This window comes from Heterocephalus glaber, unplaced genomic scaffold (assembly GCF_053883595.1).
Source record: "Heterocephalus glaber isolate CG9 unplaced genomic scaffold, H.glaber_assembly_v1.0 deba00001606, whole genome shotgun sequence".
NCBI lineage: Eukaryota > Metazoa > Chordata > Mammalia > Rodentia > Bathyergidae > Heterocephalus > Heterocephalus glaber.
Window position 1 is genome coordinate 9,111,251 of NW_028258377.1, and position 23,545 is coordinate 9,134,795.

General features: G+C 41.9%; 1 protein-coding gene and 1 pseudogene across 3 annotated transcripts in view; one reads left to right on the forward strand and one right to left on the reverse strand.

Annotated features, from left to right (window-relative positions):
• The window catches only part of Klhl3 (kelch like family member 3), a 116,061-nt gene that overhangs the window by 50,626 nt on the left and 41,890 nt on the right, over window positions 1–23,545 (forward strand). For all 3 annotated transcript variants that reach the window (XM_004836194.3, XM_004836195.4, XM_013077954.3), the window contains one exon: window positions 11,560–11,669. In XM_004836194.3, coding sequence (XP_004836251.1) covers window positions 11,560–11,669 — 110 coding nt within the window. The remainder of the gene's footprint in view (window positions 1–11,559; window positions 11,670–23,545) is intronic.
• LOC106010493 (large ribosomal subunit protein eL33 pseudogene) lies at window positions 8,838–9,165 on the reverse strand (annotated as a pseudogene).

The window sequence follows — 23,545 nt, forward strand, 5'->3', positions numbered from 1 at the left end:
CGAACTTGTAAATATAACCACCTGGTCTGCTGTGGGCTCCTCAGTGATTATGAGAGGTGGTCTCTGCTGTGACGTATCTGTGACTTAGGGAGGCAAGGCACAGGTGGAAAGATAATTAACAATAGTCAAGTTTAGCTCATTGCCAGTGAAATGTGATTAATTGCTAGATGAATGGTTCAGATGGTAGAGAAAAGAGAACTGAGAAGTCTTGAAGGGTGGAGAAGCAAGTTGAGTTAGGTGTTGAAATAGATCTTCTTTGTTGTTGTTGTTGAAGACAATTTTTGTTTTGGTCAAAGTGTTCCAAAAACATATTAAAAGTCAAGTACTATCACCAGGCTTCTAATGATAAACAAGTAACCCCATCCTCTTCCTTTCCACTCTCTTGCTTTCTACAGCCACTCCTTTCAATCCTAAAAGAATTCAAATGCAAGTTCTGATTCAGCTGAAAGCTACTTCATCTGCCATCTACCACCACTTGTCTAAGTAATGTGTGCACACTTTTAATTTTTGACTCATTGGTATTGGATATGATCTGCTGGCTTCTCCAGAAAAGTGATTGGGCTTTCACATGCTTTCCCTACATACACACACTGTCTCTCACCTGATCTTTCTTGTCCTACTGTCAGTCTCATAATGGAACTCAGTCCTGTACAGCATTACAATTAGCCTTTTTAATCAGAATATTTCTTTTTAGAATCCGGAAGGCAGCTAATAATTGTCCTTTTCTTTTGCATGGTAAGTGCTACTGCCACTAATTCTTGTCAGATACAGCTGAATAATCCTTCTCCATCTGATAATATATTGATTCCATTTTATTTTTCTGGGAGACATTCTCCCGGCTACAGCTCATATTCCTATTATTTTAATGGAGGCTTGGGAGGGAGTAGAGATGAACGTGAATATTCACCCCACCATGTTTAGCAGGACAGAAATCTTTGCTGCTATTTATTTTAGCTGGAAGGAAAGCTCATCAGTGACCTAGGAAATGGGTCTGACCATTTTAATTGATAGATTACCTCAGGGATACCTCCTTCCTTTGCAAAAAAAACCCCCAAAACAAAACACCGCCAAACCCCTCATTTTACCTTCTGAGCAAACACCGCCCCCCTTTTTTTGGTTTTTTTGAGACAGAGTCTTGAAATGTAGTTCAGGCTGGTCTTGAACTTGCAGAGATCCAATTCTCCTGCCTCAGCCTTCTGAGTGCTGGATTACAGGTGTGCAGATCACACCTGGCAAACAAACACTGTTAAACTCCTGTTCTGTTCTGTCTCCTGTCTAGCTAGTGTCTGGAAAGGAGCTAAGGACCTGGTGGCTGCCCACCTGCAGCTCTCTGTGCTGCATTAGCCTCTTGGTCCATCAGGCAGCAAGGATTTGCTCTGTTTCTTGGTGTCCTTTTGTCCTCTCATCAAGCCCCAACCTTAAGAGCCTGTGTGAATTCTCCTTTCTTCTTGAGGTTTGTCATTGAGGACGCACATGACAACCAATTGTTAAGATGGTCTGAATGATGATGGCATATGTGAAGGACCTGTCTCAGTAGCTGCAGTCCTGGATCCTGTGGATTTGTGCTAGCTCTAAACCTTGACATTCCTGTTTTTGATGGTCCCTCTTGGGCTTAGCTCTCCCTGCATACTCCCTACTGTGTGCACTTTGTAAAGGGCAACCCCCCCGCCATGAGCATTCCTTAGCCTAGCCTTTGAAGAGGCCACTTTCTTAAGGGATATGCTCAGGCTTCGCTTTGGCATGGGCTGAAAGCTTGACTAACACAACCATCCATGGTACAAATTCTTGTTACAAGTGTTTGCTGGTGGAGTGGCAAGAGGAGGATTAGATATGAGGAATTGTCTCCTTCCTTGTCTCCCTCATGACCCCTCTTGTTTCCACTTAACGTGTATGCGCATGTGTGTACATATAGCATATATCCCTTTTTTTGTAGAGAGCTGATAAAGATTGAAGTTTGGGGAATATGCTATACTCTTACCTTTAACACAGGCTACCAGGCCTTCTAGACTGACCTTTCTCCACTTTAAACATCCGTGTTTTCTCTCCTTGCCTCTTTCTCTAATGGTGAGGCATCTCCCTGTCTGTGTGGGTAATTGGAGAGGATGCTGGGACCAGATCCATCTTGATGCCCCCTGTTCCGGATGCCATCATAGCTGCTGGGTTCTGGAAGCATCATGGTGTGTGTGTGTGTGAACATGTCAGTCTGTAGATCTCCCGATGAATTATCTTGGCATTTAATAAGCTCTTACTTTGGGTCACACCCCATGCTAAGCATTTTCTGGGCATGATCTCATTTAATGCACACAATAGCTGAAAAACATCAAGGCACACAGAAGTGAAGTAATTTGAGGTCATACAGTTAGTAGGGACAGAAGCAGAATTCAAACCCATACAAATCTGAGTCCAGAGGCAGTGTTTATAACTACTACCATCTGCAGGTTCCAGGTCCAGTTTGGACATAGTGTGGTCCTATGAGCGAGTAAGTGAGGAGTGTGGCTGGCTAGAGTTGATATTTTCCATCGGAAGTGTGTTCACGGAAGCTTTGGCATAGTAGTCATCAGATCACAACAACAGACAGTGTAGACAGGTACCCAGCTGTCAGCTAGACACAGAGTGTGTAGTCATCTTGGGGCAGGGAAGCACTGTGTGGGTGTCTCCTTTCCTTCCAGTTGGGCTGCTTCCTCCTGGTCACACGGAGCCTGTTTCTCACTGCATGAGTGAGCTTTCCGGCTTTCTCTAGCTCGGTCAGCCTGATCATCAGGCTGGAACCTCCTCCCTGTGATGCAAGCCTTCTGTAGAGCTTGTGTCTGTCTCCTGTGTTGTTTTCTTTGTAGTCCTTGGTTGTGCACAACAGGAGGTCATGTTTTTAAGGTGGAATGATAATGCAGAAGTTGATGAGACCGTGAGGGAAAGACATTTAAAAAGTGAAAGTAATACCCAGAAGGAAGTAGAAAATGACTTCGCTTGCTCGCTTGCACTGATGTGAGTCTGCTTTGTTTTCTTGGTTTTTCACCCCTGACTTTAGATGGGATTTGGTGCTCTCTGCTATTACTACTTCTTGAGACACATTTGGCATGTAGTGTCACTGTATGTGTAGGAGTGTATATACCCCCTAGCATTACACACAAGGGCACTGTATCAGAACCAGAATCAGAGCAGCCAGCACTTTGGAGCTGAGTGTCGCTGGGCCTGTTCTCTCCTTTGTGATGGGTATTGTACATTCTTCTCTGCTTCCAGCATGGTTTAGGGGTGGAGTGGGGCCGGAAGGAGAGTGTTCTGCAGAATCAGACAACCCCAGGGTATGTGCTAGAGCCTTGCTGCCAGCCTCATCATTTTCCCTGTGAGAGCCTCAGAGCTCTGTCCAGGTTGGAAAGACAAGAATCCTTGGGCTATTATCAGTCTTTGGCTGAGAACTGCATATACTGTCAGGAAGGAGGACCATTTCCAGAGCTTCTGACTTGGTTTCTCTTTATCCACATGCACAGGCAGGTGAGCTTCAAGCTGGCTCCCCCACCCACCTCAGTCTCTGGCCAGCTCGATGCTGCCTTCACTTATCTACACTCCCAGCTTTGCCTCTGAGCCCTGTTCTTTTTCCTTTTCCAATGAAAGCTTTCTTTTTAAAATGTTGTTTTTATTACTGCTGCTTTAGCACAAATCCCATCCCTGATCATTACAGAAAAAGCAGACAGGGAAAAAGAACATGAAAAGCACCACAGTCCTACCTAGAGAGAACCACAGGCAGCACCTTGGTATATTTTCTTCTCGATCCTTCAGATCTTTTTCACATGCATATTGTACACACATATTTTCCAGCTTAAAAAATTCTCAGTGCTATATTCTGAACATTTTCCCATGTAACAGATATTTATACCAGTGTTTAAAGATTTCAGAGAATATATTTAGTAAAAGCAAGTTGCACTCATGTAAGTAGTACACAAGTGTATTAAGTATCCCTGTAGAGTTTATATATTATGATTTTAACTGACACAAATAGAAGCATTCCGTATTCATTATACCTTTGTTCAACTTAACACAAAACTTGGAATTCTTTTCAGATCCTCAGGTGTGGCTATATCACTCTTTTTGTCTTCTGCATCATATGGGTAAATTATAATTTATTTACCTAGCCCTCTGTTGATGGACATTAATGTTTCTAGTTTTTTCTTTTATAGAAAATGATTAAGTGAGACTACCCATAATATTTTGGAATATACTTGCCAGTATGCCTATAGGCTATAACCTTGTAGTATAATTGTTAGACTAAAGAGAATGTGTATCTAAAAAAATTTGATGGGGGTCCGAGGATGCAGCTCAGTGGTAGAGCACACTAGCCTAGCATGGCCTGGGTTTGATCCCCAGCACCAAAAACACAAAAACCAAAAAATGAAAAATAACCCAACAGAACAAAGCATTGCCAGATTCCTCTTGGGGCAGGGGGGAGGGGCTTGTTTTTAAGTCCAGCTCTTCCTTTCCGATAAGCCATCGGCTTTGCTGGTGAGAGCAGACTTTGTGGAGGCTGGACATCACCTCCCTTCACTCAACAGCCTGTTTGATTTCCTGTGTGGAGCAGCTCTGTCTCTTCCTCCTGCAGCAATCCCTCCTGCTTCCTGTGGATCCAGGTTCCTTCCCAGGAAGCCCCCAGAATTTTGCTGTGACAGGTGTTACTGTTTAGGGGAGGAGAGCAGGTACCAGCTACAGGAGCTGACTGCTCAGACCCCTTTCTCCTGAAAGTACCCCCATCTTCCAGGATGGTAAGTAGCTTGGCAGGGACCTTGTGTTTCTCCTACCTCATTATTGTTGTTTCCAGGACTGCTTAATTGTTAACCTCAGAGGCCAGGGCCCAGGTTTACCAGGACTTTGTTGTTTGGTAATTTGGATGGCCACGTGCTAGGCCATCAGCAGAGCTGGTTGGGAGGGATGTTAATGGGACCTCATTAATGAAATAGCAATTAAAATTCTTTGGACACATTGTTTACATCAGTCTGCCAAAGCTAAACTGAAAGCCTCCAGCTGCAGGATGGAAAAGCCATCAGATTTCATGTGCTCTTACAGAGAAATGAGCTTTTTTCAATTGATTGAACCATTTGAGATCATGGAATGAAGTAATTAAATGAAGGGCAACAGAAAGGTTTGGCAAAGCAGTTAAGCAGTATGAACTTCTGATTCATTGAGGGTGCCTTCTTATAAAATTACTGCCCTGACTTGGCATCAAGAAATAGTGGATAGTGATGATGATAATGGTGGGAGTTCTTGCATCTTTGCGAACTTGCTGTGTACCAGGCATTGTGTTACAACGCATGGCGTTACACGCTTTGTAGGCATCACTTCATTTTGGTCACCTAACCGTGAGAGGTAGTTAGCATTTTCTCAATTTATAGGTGAAGAAATTGAAACTCCAAGAGGTTTAGTGACTTGGCCAAGAGAACATAGCCTGCAGGGAGCAGTGCCAGGATTGGTGGCAGGGCTCCCAGAGGCCTGTGCTCTGAGCCCCACCACTTCTTTCCCAGCCCAACCAGGCCAGTGCAGCACACCGACCCCTGGTAGCTGCCTCACTCCTGCCACTCCTGGTTCCCTTTACTTCCTGATTCTAAATTGAAGGCAGCACATAAAGCAGCAGCACAGACACAGTTTTTTGTTAACTCTAATCTTTGTGGGGATTTTAGGAAACTTGTTTCTTGCCTTTTCAGGGTAATAGGGAACTTTAGGATTGTATGAATAGTGTAGATAACTGTCCGGTTTTGTTACAGCCCTTGGTTCTGTGGGGTGTGTGTGTGTGTGTGTGTGTGTGTGTGTGTGTGTGTTAGAGAGAGACAGAGAGAGAGAGGGATGCAGAGGCTGTGTGTGTGTGAGAGAAAAGCTGTATATGTCTGTATGTGTGTGTCTGTGTGTGTGAGAGAGGAGAGAGAGAAGCAGAGAGGCTGTGTGTGAGTGCGTGCTCGAGAAAAGCTGTGTGGGTGTGTGTGTGTGGGTGTGGGTGTATGTGTGTGTCTGTGTGTGTGTAGCAGAGAGGGAGAGGAAGGGAGAAGCAGTGTGTGTGTGGGAGGGACAATAGATTTCTGGAGTCAACATGGAAATTCAACACAGAGAGTCAACATGGAAAAAGCTCATGTCCTAACTCCCCTGCAGAGGGTGGAAGTAATGATATTTAGGGTCTGTCCCAGTGGTCCTGACCTTCTGGGAAGAGGTCGAGGTAGGTCCCTCTTATTTCCCAGTAGGAGCATCGCCTTCTTCCTGGAGAAGAGAGACTGTGAGCCTAGAAAGTCAAATATTGTTTCAAGAAAGCTTGCCTCTATTCTCTAAAGATAGGAGTGGAGAAGAATTATGAAATGGGAGAGAGACTTAAAGCAGTTCTGCTTTATTTTTTGCCCTGCAAAATTTTGCTTCTGTTTGTGTGTTCATCTGTGTCAACCAGACTTTCCCATGGCTATGGCTCAGCTCAGAGACACTCACACCTGTTCCCTGGGGCCAGTGGCCCTGGGAAATACCCAGTTTGTTTTATCTTGTTCTATCTCTGCAGGTCAAAGAAGTCACAGGTGGATTATCAGCTCCATTTGTTCTGGGTTTGTATCTTACATCAGTGATGGTGAACCTGTTACAGATAGAGTACCAAACTGCAACCTAAAACCTACTTGTTTATCTTAAAGTACCAACACTGCAATTAAACCTGAATACTGAGGTTTTGTTTAGGAAAAAAACCCCAAGCAAACCAACTCATACACTTGGTTTGTGTGCCAACAGAGAGGGCTCCGTGTGCCCACTGCAGCACACGTGCCATAGGTCCACCACCACTGGCTTAGATGAACCAGATAAAAGGCTTTGGTCTATTTCATCCCATAAAAGAGGGAGGAACAGGCTTGGGGATAGCTTGGGAAGTTGCCTGAGCCATAGGCAGTCAAAAGAATGGGCTTGGAAGTGCAGTATCATTCTAGAGCTCAATAGATGTAGATATTGTGATGGGCACTGGGCTTTAGTGTCAAACAACACAAACTTAGAGCCTGCACTCATGGGACTCCCAGTCCCAGTTTGACAGAAAGGCCTCATATGATAAAGCAGCATGATTAGGGCTATGACAATAATTACTTCCTCACTGGGGGCCTTTGTAACTATTGAAGAATATGACTTCATCTGGTTTCGTGGATTTTTTTTAAAAGAAAGATTCTTAGGTTTATATCCTTTCTATGTCTGTCTGTCTGTCTGTCTCTCTGTCTCTTTCTTTCTCCCCACACCTTCTCCCCTGAAAGGAATTCTTACAGTTTTCTGATGTCTATATTAAATTTCATCCCAGGGGCATGCTCATGACTTGTTTTGATGATCTTAAGGACTAAGATAAATTCAATAGAATGTTTGTTATTATAATCAGACAACCTTAATTTCAAAATCTGCCTCTACAACTACTATTATGTGAACCCAAGCACATGACTTAGGCTTTCTGAGCTTTTGTTTCTCAATCTATAAAATGGAAAGATTGATTTTTCACCTCAGCAGAGCTTTATGGGAGTATTAAATGGCATAGTATATAGAAAATTTCTAGCACTGTGTTAGCTGTTATTAGAAATTGCCTGCACACTCTTCATGCCTGCTTCCTTGAGAAGACCCACCTGTTCCTCTGAAGAAAGCACCTTTCTGGGCATGTGCCACCTGTTTTCTCATCCTCTCAACATTGGTTAATAAAGGATGCCGTACCCCTCTCCCCCAAGGTCTAGCCTTGCCTGTCCATTGCATTCCTAGGAGCCTGGCACGGTTTCTCTTCGTTAGTGAATGCTCAGTAAACCTTTGTTAGATGACCAAAGACAGCCCAGGCTCTAGGTGGACTCCACTGTTGGTGCAGTCTACACATGCTCTGAATTTTCCTGCTCCCTTGCTTTTGTTTATCCTTGAAGCATTACTCCCAGTCATGGCCTGTGGACTTTGGGTTGGAAGTTTTAGCTCTCTCATGAGCCAGTAGGCCCCTTTGTAAGCATTAGGTTGGGTTTCTTCATTTTTTAATGAGAGATGCTGCATTTGGTATTTCATACCTTAACAGTCCTTATAATGATCTCAGTAAATGTGAGTTTTTAAGTATTTGCTTACTTAATGCCCATAACACCTTTATAAGATACATACTATTATTAGTCCCATTTAATAGTTGGGAAAACTGCAGCCTTAGGATATTGAATAACTTGTATCACTAGAAAGTTTATTGAATTCAGTGAACTTAAACTTAGCCTTTAAGACCATGCTGTTCACAGCCCTGCAGTCCCAGAGCATGTCTCGTGCTGAGCAAAAGCTTCTCTGAAACAAGAACATGGGCCAATAATAACTGTCCTTCCTTCATTTCTAAAGAGCTTCTTAAAAATTCTAAAATAGGCTAGTCTATATTATTACTTTGGGTGGCTTCAAAACAATCCTAAGACCTGTCAGTTATTAGTTATGGTTCTGTTTTATGGACAAGGAAGCTAAAGTCTGGAAAGAAGTGACTATAGGAGCCGAACCCAGGTCTTGTCTTAGCTAAGGGACTTAACCTTGTTCTCTGTTAATATATTAAAGGCAAAGAAAAACAAAAACCAAATAATAGTTAAAAGTAGAAGATGATTCTCAAGAAAGTACGGCCTGGAGGCAAGTGGGTACTTTCTGGGAAGCAGCTGCAAAGAAGGCTGGCTTGTGTACACTGTCTTCTGGGGAATTCCTATTGCCCAGGAAATCACATTAGCCAGGGATCCTGTTGTTTCTTAAGTGTTGCTAACAGAAAAGGGCCTCTGGGCCAAAGACTCTGGGGCTCAACCTGTTTCCTCAGACTAAAGACAGAAGGTGTTTTCTTTCTTTCTTCCTTTCCAAATCCACTTTTATTTATTTACTTTTCATAGTTGAATCCTTGAGGGGTATAGCATCACACAGATTCTGTGGCCTTTACAGGAAGATTGCTTCCAATTTTGGCACAGACTATGCCTCTGTTTCCATGGCATGAGTTCTCATTCCCTAGATTACTCTGGTTTTGTTTGGTTTGCTGCCAGGAGTCCCTGTGTTGTTCTCTGCTTTGTATACATAAGCACATCTCTTGCCCAAATAGAATTCAGTTTCATCTTGGCCCTAAACACCTTCGGTTTTAAGAGCTATGTGCTTGCTTTGGTTTCAGAGACCTCATTTACAGCCAGCAAAAGTGGCCCTGCACCACAGCCTTTCAGACATATTTGCCTTTTAGAAGTCCTCTTCCCAGCAGTCCTCATAGGTTCCAAGATGGTGGGAAGAGCACGTTTCCTCTTTGATCCTTTCTTTTTCTCTTCTTGCTCATGCCCTGCAAATCTCCTGGGTCCCTGGGTACCAGGCTTGGATGAGCAGGTGCTACCTGTTACTTCCCTTGTTGCCCCCTGCCCACCAGACACTACATCCTGGGAGGATTTCTGAATGGGCTTCAGTGGAATGTTGCTCATGGACAAAGAAGCAGCCCACTTCAGAAAGAAGGGAACTAGATTCAAATCCAGCTGTGCCCCACAGGGTGAGAGATGGAAAGATGTAGGAGGCTGACTACTTTCAGCCTTCATTTATCTATGACCATTTCTGGTTTGTTCATCAGACCACTTTTGGAATATGTACTACTGCACTTGATTCTTTTTCCTTTTTAAAATCCAATCCCAGTCTACTTTGGCTTCCTGAGCTGAAAGGAAGTCATTGGTTTTGTTTCACAACACACAGTTTTACTTTTTTGTCTCTGCTTGTTCTCTTTCCTCTCTTCCCTCTTCTAAGCATCAGATTTTTGCTTCTCCAAAGATAAAGTTTGGAAGGCCAGATGTGGTTCTGAACCACAGAGATGTTGGTGCTGGTTTGCAAGACTCTCCTGAGTACCTAAAACTGAAAAGTTTTCTTAGTGAAATATGGAGAAACAAAGACCAGCTTTGCAAAGACCTGCTTTATAGATATTGCTGCTCTTCATAAAGAACCTGACTTTTGGTTGTCTTATTATGTATAAACATTTCTGAGTTTAAGGATGGATAAGCTTTAATAATGACCACAGTGATTTCATTAGGCTGATGGGGAACAAGTACGGAACTTTTTTTCCAGTGAAAGATGAGAAAAACTGTTTTTACTCTGAGAGTAAAATATTAACATTTAGGGAATCTTGATGAAGGCAGAAATTCACGTGGGAATTATACTTTGAGTCTGAAATTGTTTAAGTATAAAAAATTAAAATGATTGCTTTTCAAGAAATGCTTTAAATCTTAGGTTATTTGGGTTTTGAGAAGCCGATGAATGTGAAAGAGAGGCTTCACATGCTTTGATTTTCTTTTTTTAATATGCAGCTGCAGTAGACTTGATATTTTAGCAGCCTTCTAGGCCTGCATGGACACTGAATCTCATTTAACAGACCATCCTGCCCAAATGGGGTCACCTCTCAGTAGGGGGAGGTTTAGCCCTTTACAATTATCCCAGAGTCCACCAGCTTGAAGGCAGGACACCAACAAAGGAGGGGAAGAGGCAGGAGGATGAGGAGTATACATGCTGTTCAACAGTGCAGGATTTGAGAGAACTGAGAAAGGAGAAAGGCCTGGTGCAAATGTCAGAGGATAGCATGATCCCTAGTGCCTGCTAAATGGCAGATTGTCCAATTTTGGGTGTACTCACCTAGAAGGAGCTTATAAGACACTTTCACAGATCCAATCTCATCAGTGCCTGGGAGTAAAGCAAGACAAAAAATGTTGCCCCTATTTTTCAGAAGAGGATAATAAAGCCCAGGAAAGTGATATCATTGGCTCAAGGACACAGATCATAAAAGGCAACGCCAGGATTTGAAACTAGGTTCCTTCTTTCTGAAGTGGGTGACATTTCAGTGGTTAAAATATTCTGTAATTGCAGGGTGATGCCCAAGCAAATGTTAGGGTTGGAATTGTCCCTGGCGTTTTCCTCTTGTGGACCTCTGGCCTGTGGGTTTTTTCTTTGCTCTAGCTGTTCCCAAATTTTCTTCATCTTATAACTGCCCAGGCTGGCTGCTGTGGACTGTTCCCAGAGGTGGGAGGGCCAACTTGTTGCCGCCATAGCTGGATGGAAGCTTAGCTGGGCCTCCTCAAATAGACCAGTGACTCACTATAAATAGGTTTTACTTTGGGCAAGAAAGGATCTTCTGATTTCTTACTGTTGACTTCCTACAAGAACCCCCAGACTTCTAGCCATACAGAGCTATTCTGACCCATTTTTGTTTGACTGAGCTGCAGGGGGCACCATGCTCATGGCTTGAGGGGAAATGAGCTCAATTATGTAGGCAGGTCCCCGTGAGGCTTTTCTGCAAGGCCGTTATTAATTTTATAGAACAAGGAAAAAATGTTCTCTTCAGATCTCTCTGCCCCATTTTCATCTGTGTTGATGTTCAGGATAGGATCACACAGGGCGGTGTATACCTTTGGTGCTGAATTAAAAGGCTAGTTTCCCTCCAGTCAGGAAGCCTGTGTGTTTCTTCTTTCGCTGCCTCTTCCTCTGCCACCCACTCCCACCCCCAGGCTTGCGCTCTGAGTTCTGCAGACTGTAGTGACATTGGCTCATAGAAGAGCTGGAGTATGTTTCAGCTTTGTGTTCTTTTGTTTTTTGGAACAGAGCAGCACTTTCCAGAGGTGATGCTGGGGGAAGAGTTTCTCAGTCTGAGTCTGGACCAGGTGTGCAGCTTGATATCCAGCGACAAGCTGACCGTTTCTTCGGAAGAGAAGGTATGGCTCGGCCCTCTGTTGAAACAGGAGCCTCGCTGGTGAGGGGATTATGGGAGTAATTTTGGCCCATGACCACTACATCCCAGGGCCTGTAAAGATGAAATGACAGGGATGATGGTAAGGATGGCAGAACTGCCTCTGTTTACTGCACTTTGACCATTTGCCAACATTATGCTAAATCTTTATGGTCTTTACTTCATCCAGCCTTCACCATGGTTCTGTGAAGCCGGCACTGCTGTTGTCCCTGTATTACAGTTCAGATTCCTCTTCTACCAGGAATTTCTTTGCTTCAGGAGATGTAGTGTGTGGAGTGAAAATAATATAAGCCTAGGTGCTGGGCAGCAGATCTAAGTATTAATTCTAGTGTTGACAAATGAACTGTGTGACCTTGGGCTAGGCCTTTTGCCTCTCCTCTGTTTCCTCATTTGTGAAATGAAGATAATGGTACTGTATTAGAACAGATTCCACAGGGTGGAGGCTGAATTAGATAGGATAATGAACTGTGTAAAACACCTAGTACAGTACTTTGGAGATGCTCAGTTAGTGTTGGAAGAGATTTACTCTTGACCTTGGATCCAGAATCAATCCCTTCCTCCTCTGTGTTCCAGGTTAACATGTACTTGTCCTCCTGTTTGTTGTAGTTAGTTCTGAGCAGTATTACCTCTCACATGCCACTCTTGAGTTCCTTTGTGGGAGGAACCTTATCTTATTTATCCTCAGAAATGCTCAGTAAATATTTCTTGAATATTCTGAATATCTTAGTCCACTCTTAGTGTCCAAAAGTGAGATTCTTTTCTAGGGAATAGTCAAGGAAAAACCTTGAAAAGGATTGTACATCAGAGATGAAACTTGCCCAGTGGCCCATATCCACAGAATAGTGAAAAACTCACAAGTCCCTACCTGTCACCCTGGGAAAGTTCAGTCAAGAATAAAAGTAATTGTTTATTAGAACCACATGTCCTGAAACCTTGGATGGACCCCCAGAAGGTGATTAACACAGCAAGCTAGACTCCCATGGGCTTAGAGAGGCCTCTACTTCCTTTAATACTGATGTGAAACAGTATTTATTCCCAAGGAAAATGGGACCCATGGCCAGGACATAGAACTCTTCCTGTCTTAACCTCAGAAACTCAGAAGACACCTTTGTTTCTTACCCAGCCTATTTACTGTTGTCTCTGGAATTTGCTGCCAGATTAGCACAATTGAAGAACTGAACCAGTCAGTTGATTGTGTGAATGCTGAGGTAACTGGCTAATTTGAGGCCTGTTTGAACATGTTCAAAAGTGTGTATTGAGAAAATGGAAAGTCATATAAATAGTGACTTTGATCAGTACTTTGGGAGTGTTTGGCTTAGGGGACCCTGCTACCTGAATTCATGTTGGCCCATCCTGCTTGAGATCCTAAGTATGTTTTCTTCAAGTGAAGGCTTACCTGTGCTTCCTATGCATGGGTGGGGTGGGGTGGGGTAGATTATTAGTAGGGAGGGGTATTGTAGTGCCCTGAAGACTACTGGGGCTTTGAACTGAGGGAGATCTGGTTCCAGTCTCTGCTTACTGGCTATATGACCTTGAGAAGTTACGGGTGTATTTGGGCCTTAGTTTCCTTAAATGTAAAATGGAAATTCTAAAGATACCTCCTTTATAGTGTTGTCATGAGTATTAGGAAACATGTAAAACACCAAATACTATGTCTGGCAAGTACTTTAGAGCAGTTGTCATTGTCCTCCATTTTGAGGCACCATTAATAATGATAGTGGTAACAATTTTGTCATTGACCATTTAAAATATGCCCTTGAGTTAACGACATCGTTCTAGAAACAAAGAAACATGGGTTTAAGTATTCACACTTGAAAATTGTCTATAGTGGCTTTTATTAATCCATATGCTTACATACTGAATATAAGCAGAGTTTAGAGAATATGTAAGTGTGCTATTGGGTAGCTTGTTACTAAAAAAGTGGCTTGCCAATTAAATGTTACCACATTCAGGTTGCTCACCTCTCCTTGTGGAGTTAGATTCCAGGTTCTTCTTGTCTCAAAGAAAGAATTCAACAAAATGTGTAAAAAGCAGTGGCACAAGTTTATTCAAGAAAGGAAAAACAGAGGGAGAGAAACTGGCTCTGCAGAGTGAGCTTGGGCTGAGTAACTAGAAAAAGAGGATGAGAGCAAAGATAAAGGTACTCACTACATCTGGGGAGCACAGCATGGGCCATCATAGAAGGTTATGATAGCACTGGCTGGCTCCTCATGGCTGCCTTTCTTTTATACTGTCCAAATTCTCAAGAAAACCCATGAGAACTTCTACATCTGGGTCCTGAGAGGTGGTGCTGAGATCCTACACCTCAGGCTGATGTCAGGTCTAGGCCATCCTATTGAAAACCTGCACCAGTTCTCAAGAGAAAGACCATGTGGAGGGCTTTGGGAACTGTTCCATGCCTGTGTTGGGCATCTTGTAATTAACAGGTCACGCCTACTTCCCCAGCCAGCTTTTGCTACACCCTAATCTCCTGCCTCAAGTGTTTTTCACTTTAATGAAGCTCTGCTTAATATTTGGTTTTTAGAAATTATGTGTAACTTCAGAATTATGTGATGCATTTCATAAAGCATATTATTTATGCTCTTGAGCCTGTAAGATCAGCAGTGCAATTTTGAAGATATTCAGAAAGTATTAAGTTTGGTCTGCATTTTCTTGCTGGCTAAACCAATAATTTATGTTCCCTTAATAGTTCATGTGTTACTGCAATCTAAATACCTAAAAACTTCCCACAATTGTCATCTGAATCCTAAGTTGTTTAGGTTTTGAAATTTCTGTGACTGTTCCAGGAGATTTTGTGATTTCCACTCCCTTTAATTATATTGCATGTGATAAGTGATCTCTTGCATGCATAATATCTTTTTCTTTCAGTATTGTTTTATAGTGGGCTTTTTGGAAGCAATGTTAGAACCTTAAGTTTGACTTCATTTAACATTTGTTAAAAAATTCGACTGAGTTGGTGATCAAATAACCCATGTTCAGCTAAAACCACACTTGAAGAACAATATAGCTATATTATGATTTACTTCTCTGCCTGCAGCCTATAGGTTTCTTTTAACATTTATTATAAAATAAGAGCCAGCTTCCAGCCATTAAAGTGGGAAGAAGTCGTGCATGCTACAATAGAGGAAATATGATGACTTACTTTTAATGATGAGTGTGAGTAACAGTGACCAGGCCCAGGCAGATTGTTTCTTGGAAGTTTGAAAGTACCATATAAGTTCTCTAGTCAGAGTGGCTGAGTTAGAATCGTATCTCCCTTAGATGAAGAATTTATCTCCCAAGAGAACATACCATATGTTATGGCTTGTGTCTAGATGTCCCCTCAAAGCCTCATGTGATCATAGGTGGGGCTTTGCAGAGTTGGCTGGATCTAGGGTATGTGATGCTGGGATCAAGGGCATGATGCTGGGATTGATTTATGATTCATGCTAGGATTAAAGCTTCCCCACCCTGGGTGTGAGAGTGCTACTCCCTTAAGGGTGAGTAGCCTGGATAGGATATAAGGGACAGAAAGAGGGTCATCACTTGTCGCTTGCTACTTCATTACTTCACTGCTTTGCTGCCTTCTGCCCACCATGAACTGTTTCTCCTCTGTGATGCTCCTCTGCTATGCTTTGAAGCAGCCAACTATGAAACATCTGCAAACTGTAAGCCAAAACAAACCTTTCCTTCTTTAACTTGGATGTTGTGTATTTTGTCTCAGTGACAAGAAAGGTTAGTAAGACATCATAGTCCATATTGTAAGAGATTTTTGCCTATCTCATTGTTACTGGTAGAGTGATATGAGGTTCATGGTAGACACTGAAAAAATTTGTGGAAAGAAAAAATAAGGCTCAGTTTTTTCATCTCTAAAAATAGGTTCTGATAGTGTGGTATATACCTTGTAGAGTTGTTCTAAAAATGAAATGCGATGACACATGAAGAAAACCTAGAACACAGGATGTATTCATTACTTGTAAGATGCTATCACTATTGGTGCTGTTATTATTACTGTTGGTACTAATAACTGTTGACTTGGATCTTTCTCAGCAGTAAGCTCATCCCACTGATCTAGGATGTTGGGGTGTGTGTGTAGAGGTATACCTAGCAGAGGTTGATATTGGCAGGGTAGCAAGCTCTTGCTTCCCTGCTTCCCAGAACCCCCAGTTCCTGTTTGGGCCTTTCCTGGGGCTCAGAGATTATTATTCTCCCTCCAAGAAGGCTCACTTTTTCCTGGGCCTTTTTTCCTCCTGTGCTTGTACTCCCTGTGGGCCATGAGAGTGGCTTAGTCATCCTGAATCGCACACAGTGCCTGACATGATGCCTCGGGAGGGCGTGAGGATGTGAAGAGTCAGACTGAGGCTGGACTCTCCCCTGAGGTTATGAGAACAATTTTAATGTTTTTTCCGAGAATGAGACTGGATGGGGGAACTAGAGAGCAAGGGAGAGATGGGCCTTTGCCATTTTCTCTGTTGCTTTTCCTTCATGTGTTTTCTTTGCCTTCACGTGGGTTTTGTTCTTGCTTAAAATGCCTGTTACTGGCCACAGTAACCTTCCTCAGTGGCCTGCACTCACTCTGCAGAGTATATTTCCTTTCCTACCTTTAATACCTTTAATAAATATAAAACCTCACTACCAAAAAAAAAAATCCCTGTTACTCAAGAGGGACAAATGGATCTGGTAGGACTCACACAATATTATTCTTTGGGGAGACCCCCCTGCCAAGACAGAGCCAAGACACAGAAGAGCGAGCCCCTCTCTGCCATCCTATTCTTCCACTTGGGAGGTAGAGCAGGTCAGAATCAAGCCGGTGAGCAGAGGCCTGTTTATTGTAGTCTCCTTTAAGGCCATCCTCATTGTCCCAGAGGAAGGGTAAGCAACCATCTGGGACAAATACTCTAAGAAAAAGAAATGTGGATATGACTCCAGAGTTCTAATGTAGTTTTGGCACTGAATTGCTGCAGGACTAGAAATTCTTGGATTTCTCTGCATCTTTGCTTTCCTAGCTTCTAAATATGTTTCTACATGTCAAGAATTTTGTGCTTTCTTATGAAACACCATTGAGGCACTTCAGAGATAGCCCTGAGGTAGCACTGAGGGAGAAAGGCCCATATTTTAGGTACAGGTCAGAAAGGAATTGGTTAAATCTCTTTTAAAAATTAGATACTGTCAAGTGCATGTTTTAATGAGAACTGCAGGTTAGATTTTCTCTGCATAATAACATTTTAGAATGTGCTGTGCTGCATTTCAGGTGCCAAATTGTGATTTTTCATCTCCTGGGAGGGAAGGAGCCCTTGTCTCCCAGGATCATTAGTGTTACATGCCTTTCTGGGTGAATTCCTAGCCCAGGTGGGGGCTGCAGGCTGGTGTTTGTGGGATGCAGGCTGCAGGGCCGAGGCCAGTCAGCTGGGCTTAAGTGATGGCTGTGGACACATTATTTGGGGACTGAGCAGGCTGATAGACTAGGCTGGTGGAAGCCTTGCCATTCTTTGAGGTCACTGACCAGCTTCTCAGCCTACAGACAGTGGTCTGGCCTGGGCCCCTGTTCAGGGTTACTCTTTTTACTGTTCTCCTTTGGAGAGTGCTATTGAGTAACCATCTATGTACAGAATACCACAGCACTTGTGAACAAAAATCTACCATGACCACCCACTGTTCTCCAGACACATTTCTCACATTTTTGAAAAATGTGAAGATTATATTATAGTAAGTTCGTAGAGAAGCAAACACATGAAAGTATGTGACTCAACTTTTTACAAGGTATAGAACTCAGATTAAGAAACAGACCCCAACCCCAGGAGGGTAACTGCCATTTGATTTCTCATACTATACATGAGTTTTAGCATTTTGGGACTTTAGGTATGTGGAATAATGGGGTGTTTGTGCTTTTGTGTCTAGCTTCTTTTGTCCAACATACTATTCAGTACATCAGTTTAATTTTCGCAACACTTGCAAGGCAGAGGTCATTGTCTCCTTTTTGTAGAGGAAGAAACTAGGGCTCAGTAAGGTGACACAGTTTGCCGGCAGTAGATAGCTCTGTGATTTGAAGCTAAATATGTCTGCTTCTTAAGCCATTGCTCTTCATAATGCACCATCATGAGAAATGGTGAGTGGCACCTGGTCATTACTGGTCATTCAAGAGCTCACGATCTACTGGGCAGATAGACTGAAAACATGGGTCTGTACTATGTGGTTGAAAGAAATAGTTGCTTACAGTCAAAGTTCAAGGAAGGCACCCTAGAATATTTTATTCCAGGTTGTTGGGTAGAAAGGCATTGTGGAAAAGGGAATATTTGGCTAAAACTTGGAAAATGAGGATTTTAGAAAGCCCTCCAGCTTAGAGGAATAGTATGAATAAAGACATGGGAGTTTGGAATGGCTTATTGTACTCAGGGTGATGAGCAACCTGAGTGATGCAGTCAAGTATGTGTCTGTGAAGGTGGAATAGTGGGAGATGATGTTAGAAATGGAATGGGGATCTGTGAAGAGGGTTAAGGAATGGGAACTTTCTTCTTTAGGTCAGTATTTGGTTCCCATAAACAACAGTATTGTAAGATGTTTATAGGTGTTTGGGTTAAAAAAAAATGGATTTCTCAAGTCAGATACATTCAGGAGACATTGGGTAAAGAAAGTTACAGGTTTCTTTGGTACAGGACCCATCAGAGCTTTTGTAAGAGCTGTGTGAGTCTCTAAAGGGAATTTGGGTATGTAGTATGATGTGTTCCCCAGGCTCATTTGACCTTTAACTGATCTTTAACTGCAGAATGTCCCCTGTATCTAATATTCTTAGGAACACATTATAGAGAATAGTCTTAAGCTACCTTTCTTTGGTCACTCCAGATATTCTACTATTTATTGCACCTGTTGATACTGCTTTTGGCAGTTTATTTCCTTAGTGGTTTATAGTTTTTGATTGTGACTATATCTTTAGAGGGTGTTATGTCTGGATCTGGGTTGCTTGGGCTGTGGAAGTGCCCCTGCAGTGCAGGTTCACTGGTTTGGAAATAATTTTTGTATTACTTGTCTCAGGTATGCCCCATGCTACTTGGACAAGGTCAGTTTGAACCTCACATCTGTGTATGGCATGATGCTAGGGTTCAGATTTTTTGAGGATGTAGTTTTTACCATATGCCAGCTGACAGGAGATGGTCCTTTCCTCTTCCCATTGCAGATAGGCATAGTTCATCTAGTCCTGGTTTTTCAGCTGGGACTACACTGTCCTTCAAGGATGCAGTGGCTCAAATACCCTACCCAATGGGCCACCAGTTCCCGGTCATTAAAGTCCATATCTGAATTATTCCTGGGAACTGTGTTGGATGTAGCTGCAATTCAGCTCCTTGACTTGACTTGTTCTCATTTAAAATACTTGGACATGGGCCAGGGATTTAGCTCAGTGGTTTTGCCGCCTGCTGCACAAGCGCAAGGACCCGAGTTCGATCCCTGGTACCAAAAAAAAAAAAAAAAGTACTTGGACATTTTCTTGTCCAAAGTACTTGGACATGTTTTTGAGTATGGCTCTTTGTTTTGGTAATACATCATTTTCACAAATACGGAAAGATTCCTTTTAGGGCAGCCCAGTCCATCATATTGACTGGCAGATATTCTCTAATCCACTGTCCTCTACTCATCATTCATAATGTTAGTGCCACTGAAGGATTTTCTTAGCTTGCAGACATTTCTATTAGAGCATTGTGTTTTAGTTCCTTTCTTTGTTCTTTGTAGAGTCAGTGAAAGTCTTACTGTCTATGGCAGTAGTAGAAAGCTGAAAAACAATTTCCAGGCTAGGTATTTTATTTTTATCATTCTTTTTTGTTAACTGAAGTCACATATCTGGCAATATCTGGTGGATGAAGGGAATCATTCACCCATTCTTTATGCTTTCATTAACTTATAAATTCTCTCAAAAATATTTATCTAGAGTTTTCCATACCCAGTGTGTTAGTCACAGGAGAGACACTGGCAAACAAATGGACATAAGATTCCTGCTTTTTTGGAACTTATGATCACATGGGCAAGACAGAATCTAGCAAGGTAAATAAATTCAACAAACTGTGAAATGTAATATGAAGGAAGTGTTCAGTGCTTGTAAAAGTGTAGACTGAAAGCCCATAGTTCTAATTGCTATCGTCTCACCAGTTAGCTGGATAATGTTAGGCACACTACTTTACGGTTCTTCGTCTCACTTTCCACTTTTGTAAGTGAGCACTGTTAACTGTTTCTCAGGGTCCCTGAGAGTATGAAATGAAGCAACTACAAGAAAGAGCTCTTACGTATTATATGAAACATTAAAATGGTGGTCCCATCAGAAGGATGTATGCAACTAGGTAGGTTTCTAGAGTCAGAACAGGATACAACCCAGCCAGTGGTTTAATAATGGCTTTCAAAAAGAAAAGTTCCAGAAGTCCTGATTCATTTGCTATTCATTTGCTGATTTCCATAATATTTTTTATCAAGGCTGATTTCAAACTGCCAGTGTAATGTCAGTAAACACCAAGTTGGAAAGAGCCATGCACAGCAAGCTCTAGCTCCAGCACTCCACTGCTCCCAGTTGTCCTTGGTGTTTGTGTGATAATGTGGTAGGAGTGTGGCTAACACAGCTCCAGTTAAGCTTGTATGTAAGGAACAAAAACAAGCATCTGGCAGGGTCCTTCTTGTAAGTAGCAGCACTGTCTTCTTGCTTTAAAAACACTGCAGCAGATTTAGCAAACTTGATTGCCTCAGTGCCTGGAAAAGCATCAGGGTCTTCAGGGGTTTGGCCCAGGAGGGTGTGGAGGGCTGTAATTAGTATTGTAAGTTTAAGAATTTAATCTCCCAATGCAACAATCTGCCCAGGGTTTTCAGCTAACTGTACCTCTGAGATACAACACTGTGTAACATTCAAATTTGGGTTTTTGAAGTTAGAGGTGAGTTCACATCCCGGACTGACTGCTTCCTGGCAGTGTGACCTTGGACAACATGCTGCCTTTCTGAAGCCGTTTCCTCATCTGTAAACTGTGAATAATAGCTAATGGTACCACCTTCACAGAATTTTGTTTTGGAGGGGGTTAAATGAGAGCATATACATAAGAGCCTTAGCACTGGGCTTGTTGTTCTTGATAATGTTAGTCCTCCAATCCGAGTAACAAATCAGGTCCATGTACAAGAATGTAGTTTTTTTTTTTTTTCCTAATGGTGTCACAATTAGCTTCTACCCCATCCCTTATGTTTTGCTGAGAATCACTTGTATCTCTCTCCTTGTCAAATAACTGCCCTGCCTTTTCAACTTGAGCCACCCACCTATAATTCTCAAAACACGTTTTCCAGTTTTACTCAGGCATTTAACTAGGTGTAGCCTGGTTTGGCTGCCTGTGTGCCCAGAGGCTGACGTAGAATTCAGGCTCATCTGATGTTCTCTGGTTAAGGCTGTGCTTACATCTGAAGTGTGATGAGTTTGGAAATAATAAAATTATTTTCTCTAATCTTTCTGCACATAGGAACCTTGTAACAACCAAGAAATTGGTTTAGAAACATGTATCAGTGAGGAAATGATGCTATTTCTTTGTTTAAAAGTGAAACACCAAGTCTGTTTTGTGGACTGCTGATTATTTCATTGTGGGCTCCGTGAAAAGCATTATGTTTTGAGTAGATATCACCCTGTCCCATGATTGAAGTTTCAGGATCTCTGCTTAGATTTTATAGAACAGGGGTTGATAAACTTATCTTGTAAAGGGCCAGGTAGCAAATATTATGGGATTTGTGGGTTATAGATTCTCAGCTCTGCTATTATAGTGTGAAAGCAGCCTAAACTGTCTCTAAACAAATGAGTGTGGTTGTGTTCCAGTAAATTAAAAAAAACAAAAAACCAAAAAATCAGGTGCAGGCTGATTTGGCCTATGGGCTGTAATTTGCAAATTCCAGCTGGTAGACTTTGAGAGACAACTAAGAATAATGGGTAAGAGCGTAATCATTGGAGTTGGATTTATGGGAAATCTAGGACTGCCTCTTTCATTCTGGGACATAGTCAAGTCACTTCATAATGGGTAAGAGTATCTACTCATGGTATTATCATGAGAATTTAGGAAGGTGATGTCTGTGAAGTGTCCTTCGATGGGAAGGATTATTGGGAATGACTTTAGGGATATTGAAAGGTAAAGCTATTTTGAAGTTTATTTGCTTGTTTCTTTTTCAAGCATGGAGTCTAAATAAAAAAATATGCATGGCCTTCTCTCTGCTGAGAAGGTCACTGTTATTGCAGAGTGCTGTGGTTTTCACAGCTGAATAGGTAAACAGTGCAACTAAGCAGAACCAGTCAGACTAGTCAAGCCAAAAAATAAAGATAAGGTTAAGTATCGACTTTGGTACACTCAGCTTGCTTTTAGCTTTTATAACAAAGATTAAGCTGGTTGATAGGGAAGAACATGATCAATAAATCAACCCTACTTCAGGGTTTGTAGTTCATCATTTAGCAAAGCATTGTCAACCAACCACTTGACATTCTACTAGGCAGCATAGGAGGGAAGGAGGTATGAAGACAGCACACATCCATTTCTCACCCTGTGAAAGCTTGGCCTAGTAAAGAGGAGTAGGAGGAGATGTGAATAACCACATGCAATGCAGAATGGGATTGTGGCTGCCCATACCTGCCTTAGAAAAACCAGACTCCTCGATCAGCCTCTGACTCTGTCCTACCTGCCAAGATTCTGGCCCTCCTTCCCCAGCCCTGCTATCTGCTCCAGCATGTGCAGGCTTCACCCACCTCCTTACAGGCTTGTTCTGAATGTATACGTCCATTCATTCATTAAAAAATGTGCATTATGTGCCAGTAAATGAGACAAGGCACCTGATCTCATGAATCGTAATGGCTGGTGGAAGAAACATTCACAAACACAGTATTATGAGTGTCAGGGATATAGCTATGAGAGTTTATAATTGAAAAAAAATGTACTAGATAAAGGAGATTTTGGTGGTATTTATGTTAAGTTAATATATAGATTATTTTATTCAGAAATGGGAACAAACTACACATATGTGCTACTCCTTTTCTTCTGCTCCATTCCACTTTAAATGTAAATCTATTTTTTAAAAATGGTACTAAAAATATAAAAATAGTACATATTTATGGAGTACCATTTGATGTTTTGATGTACATTGTATAATATTCAAATGTGGTTAAACATATCTATGTCCTCAAACATTTAGCATTTTTTTTTTATGGTGAAAACATTAAAAGGTCTTTCTCCTAGCTTTTGGAAATTTGCAGTACATTATCATTACCTGTGGTCACCCATTTGTGCAATAGCACACCAGAACTTTTTATTTTTATCTAACTATAACATTGTACCTTTTTAATTGGTCTTTCCCCACCATTTGATTTTTCCTTTCTCTTTCCTTTCTGATTCCTTTGCCCAATTCAGATTATGCCCAGCTTGACTTAATATTTGTTCAGGAAATAGGACCAAGTATATAAAGTACAAAACATCATTAATTTGTCTATATACAAAAACATACAATTAAGAAAAATTGGAGTTTTTCCCCCTGGTAGACAAAATTTGCATTTTTTTTTTTTTTTCTGGTACCGGGAATCAAACTCGGGTCCTTGAGCTTGCACAGCAGGTGGCAAAACCATTCAGCTAAATCCCTGGGCCCCAAATATTTTTTGTTAGTGTGTATTGGCTATGCAGATTATTCACTCTGATTTTAGCAGATCAGATTTTCTTAATTGTTCTCACAAAGTGCTTTATAGTGGTTTCTTTTAAATCCACAATCCGGTAAGGATTCAAGCATTGCATTTAGTTGTCATGTCTCATAATCTCATTAATCTATCACAGTTCCCTTGATTTTTTTTTTTTTTTGGCCTTTCATACTATTAAGTTTTGAAGAATC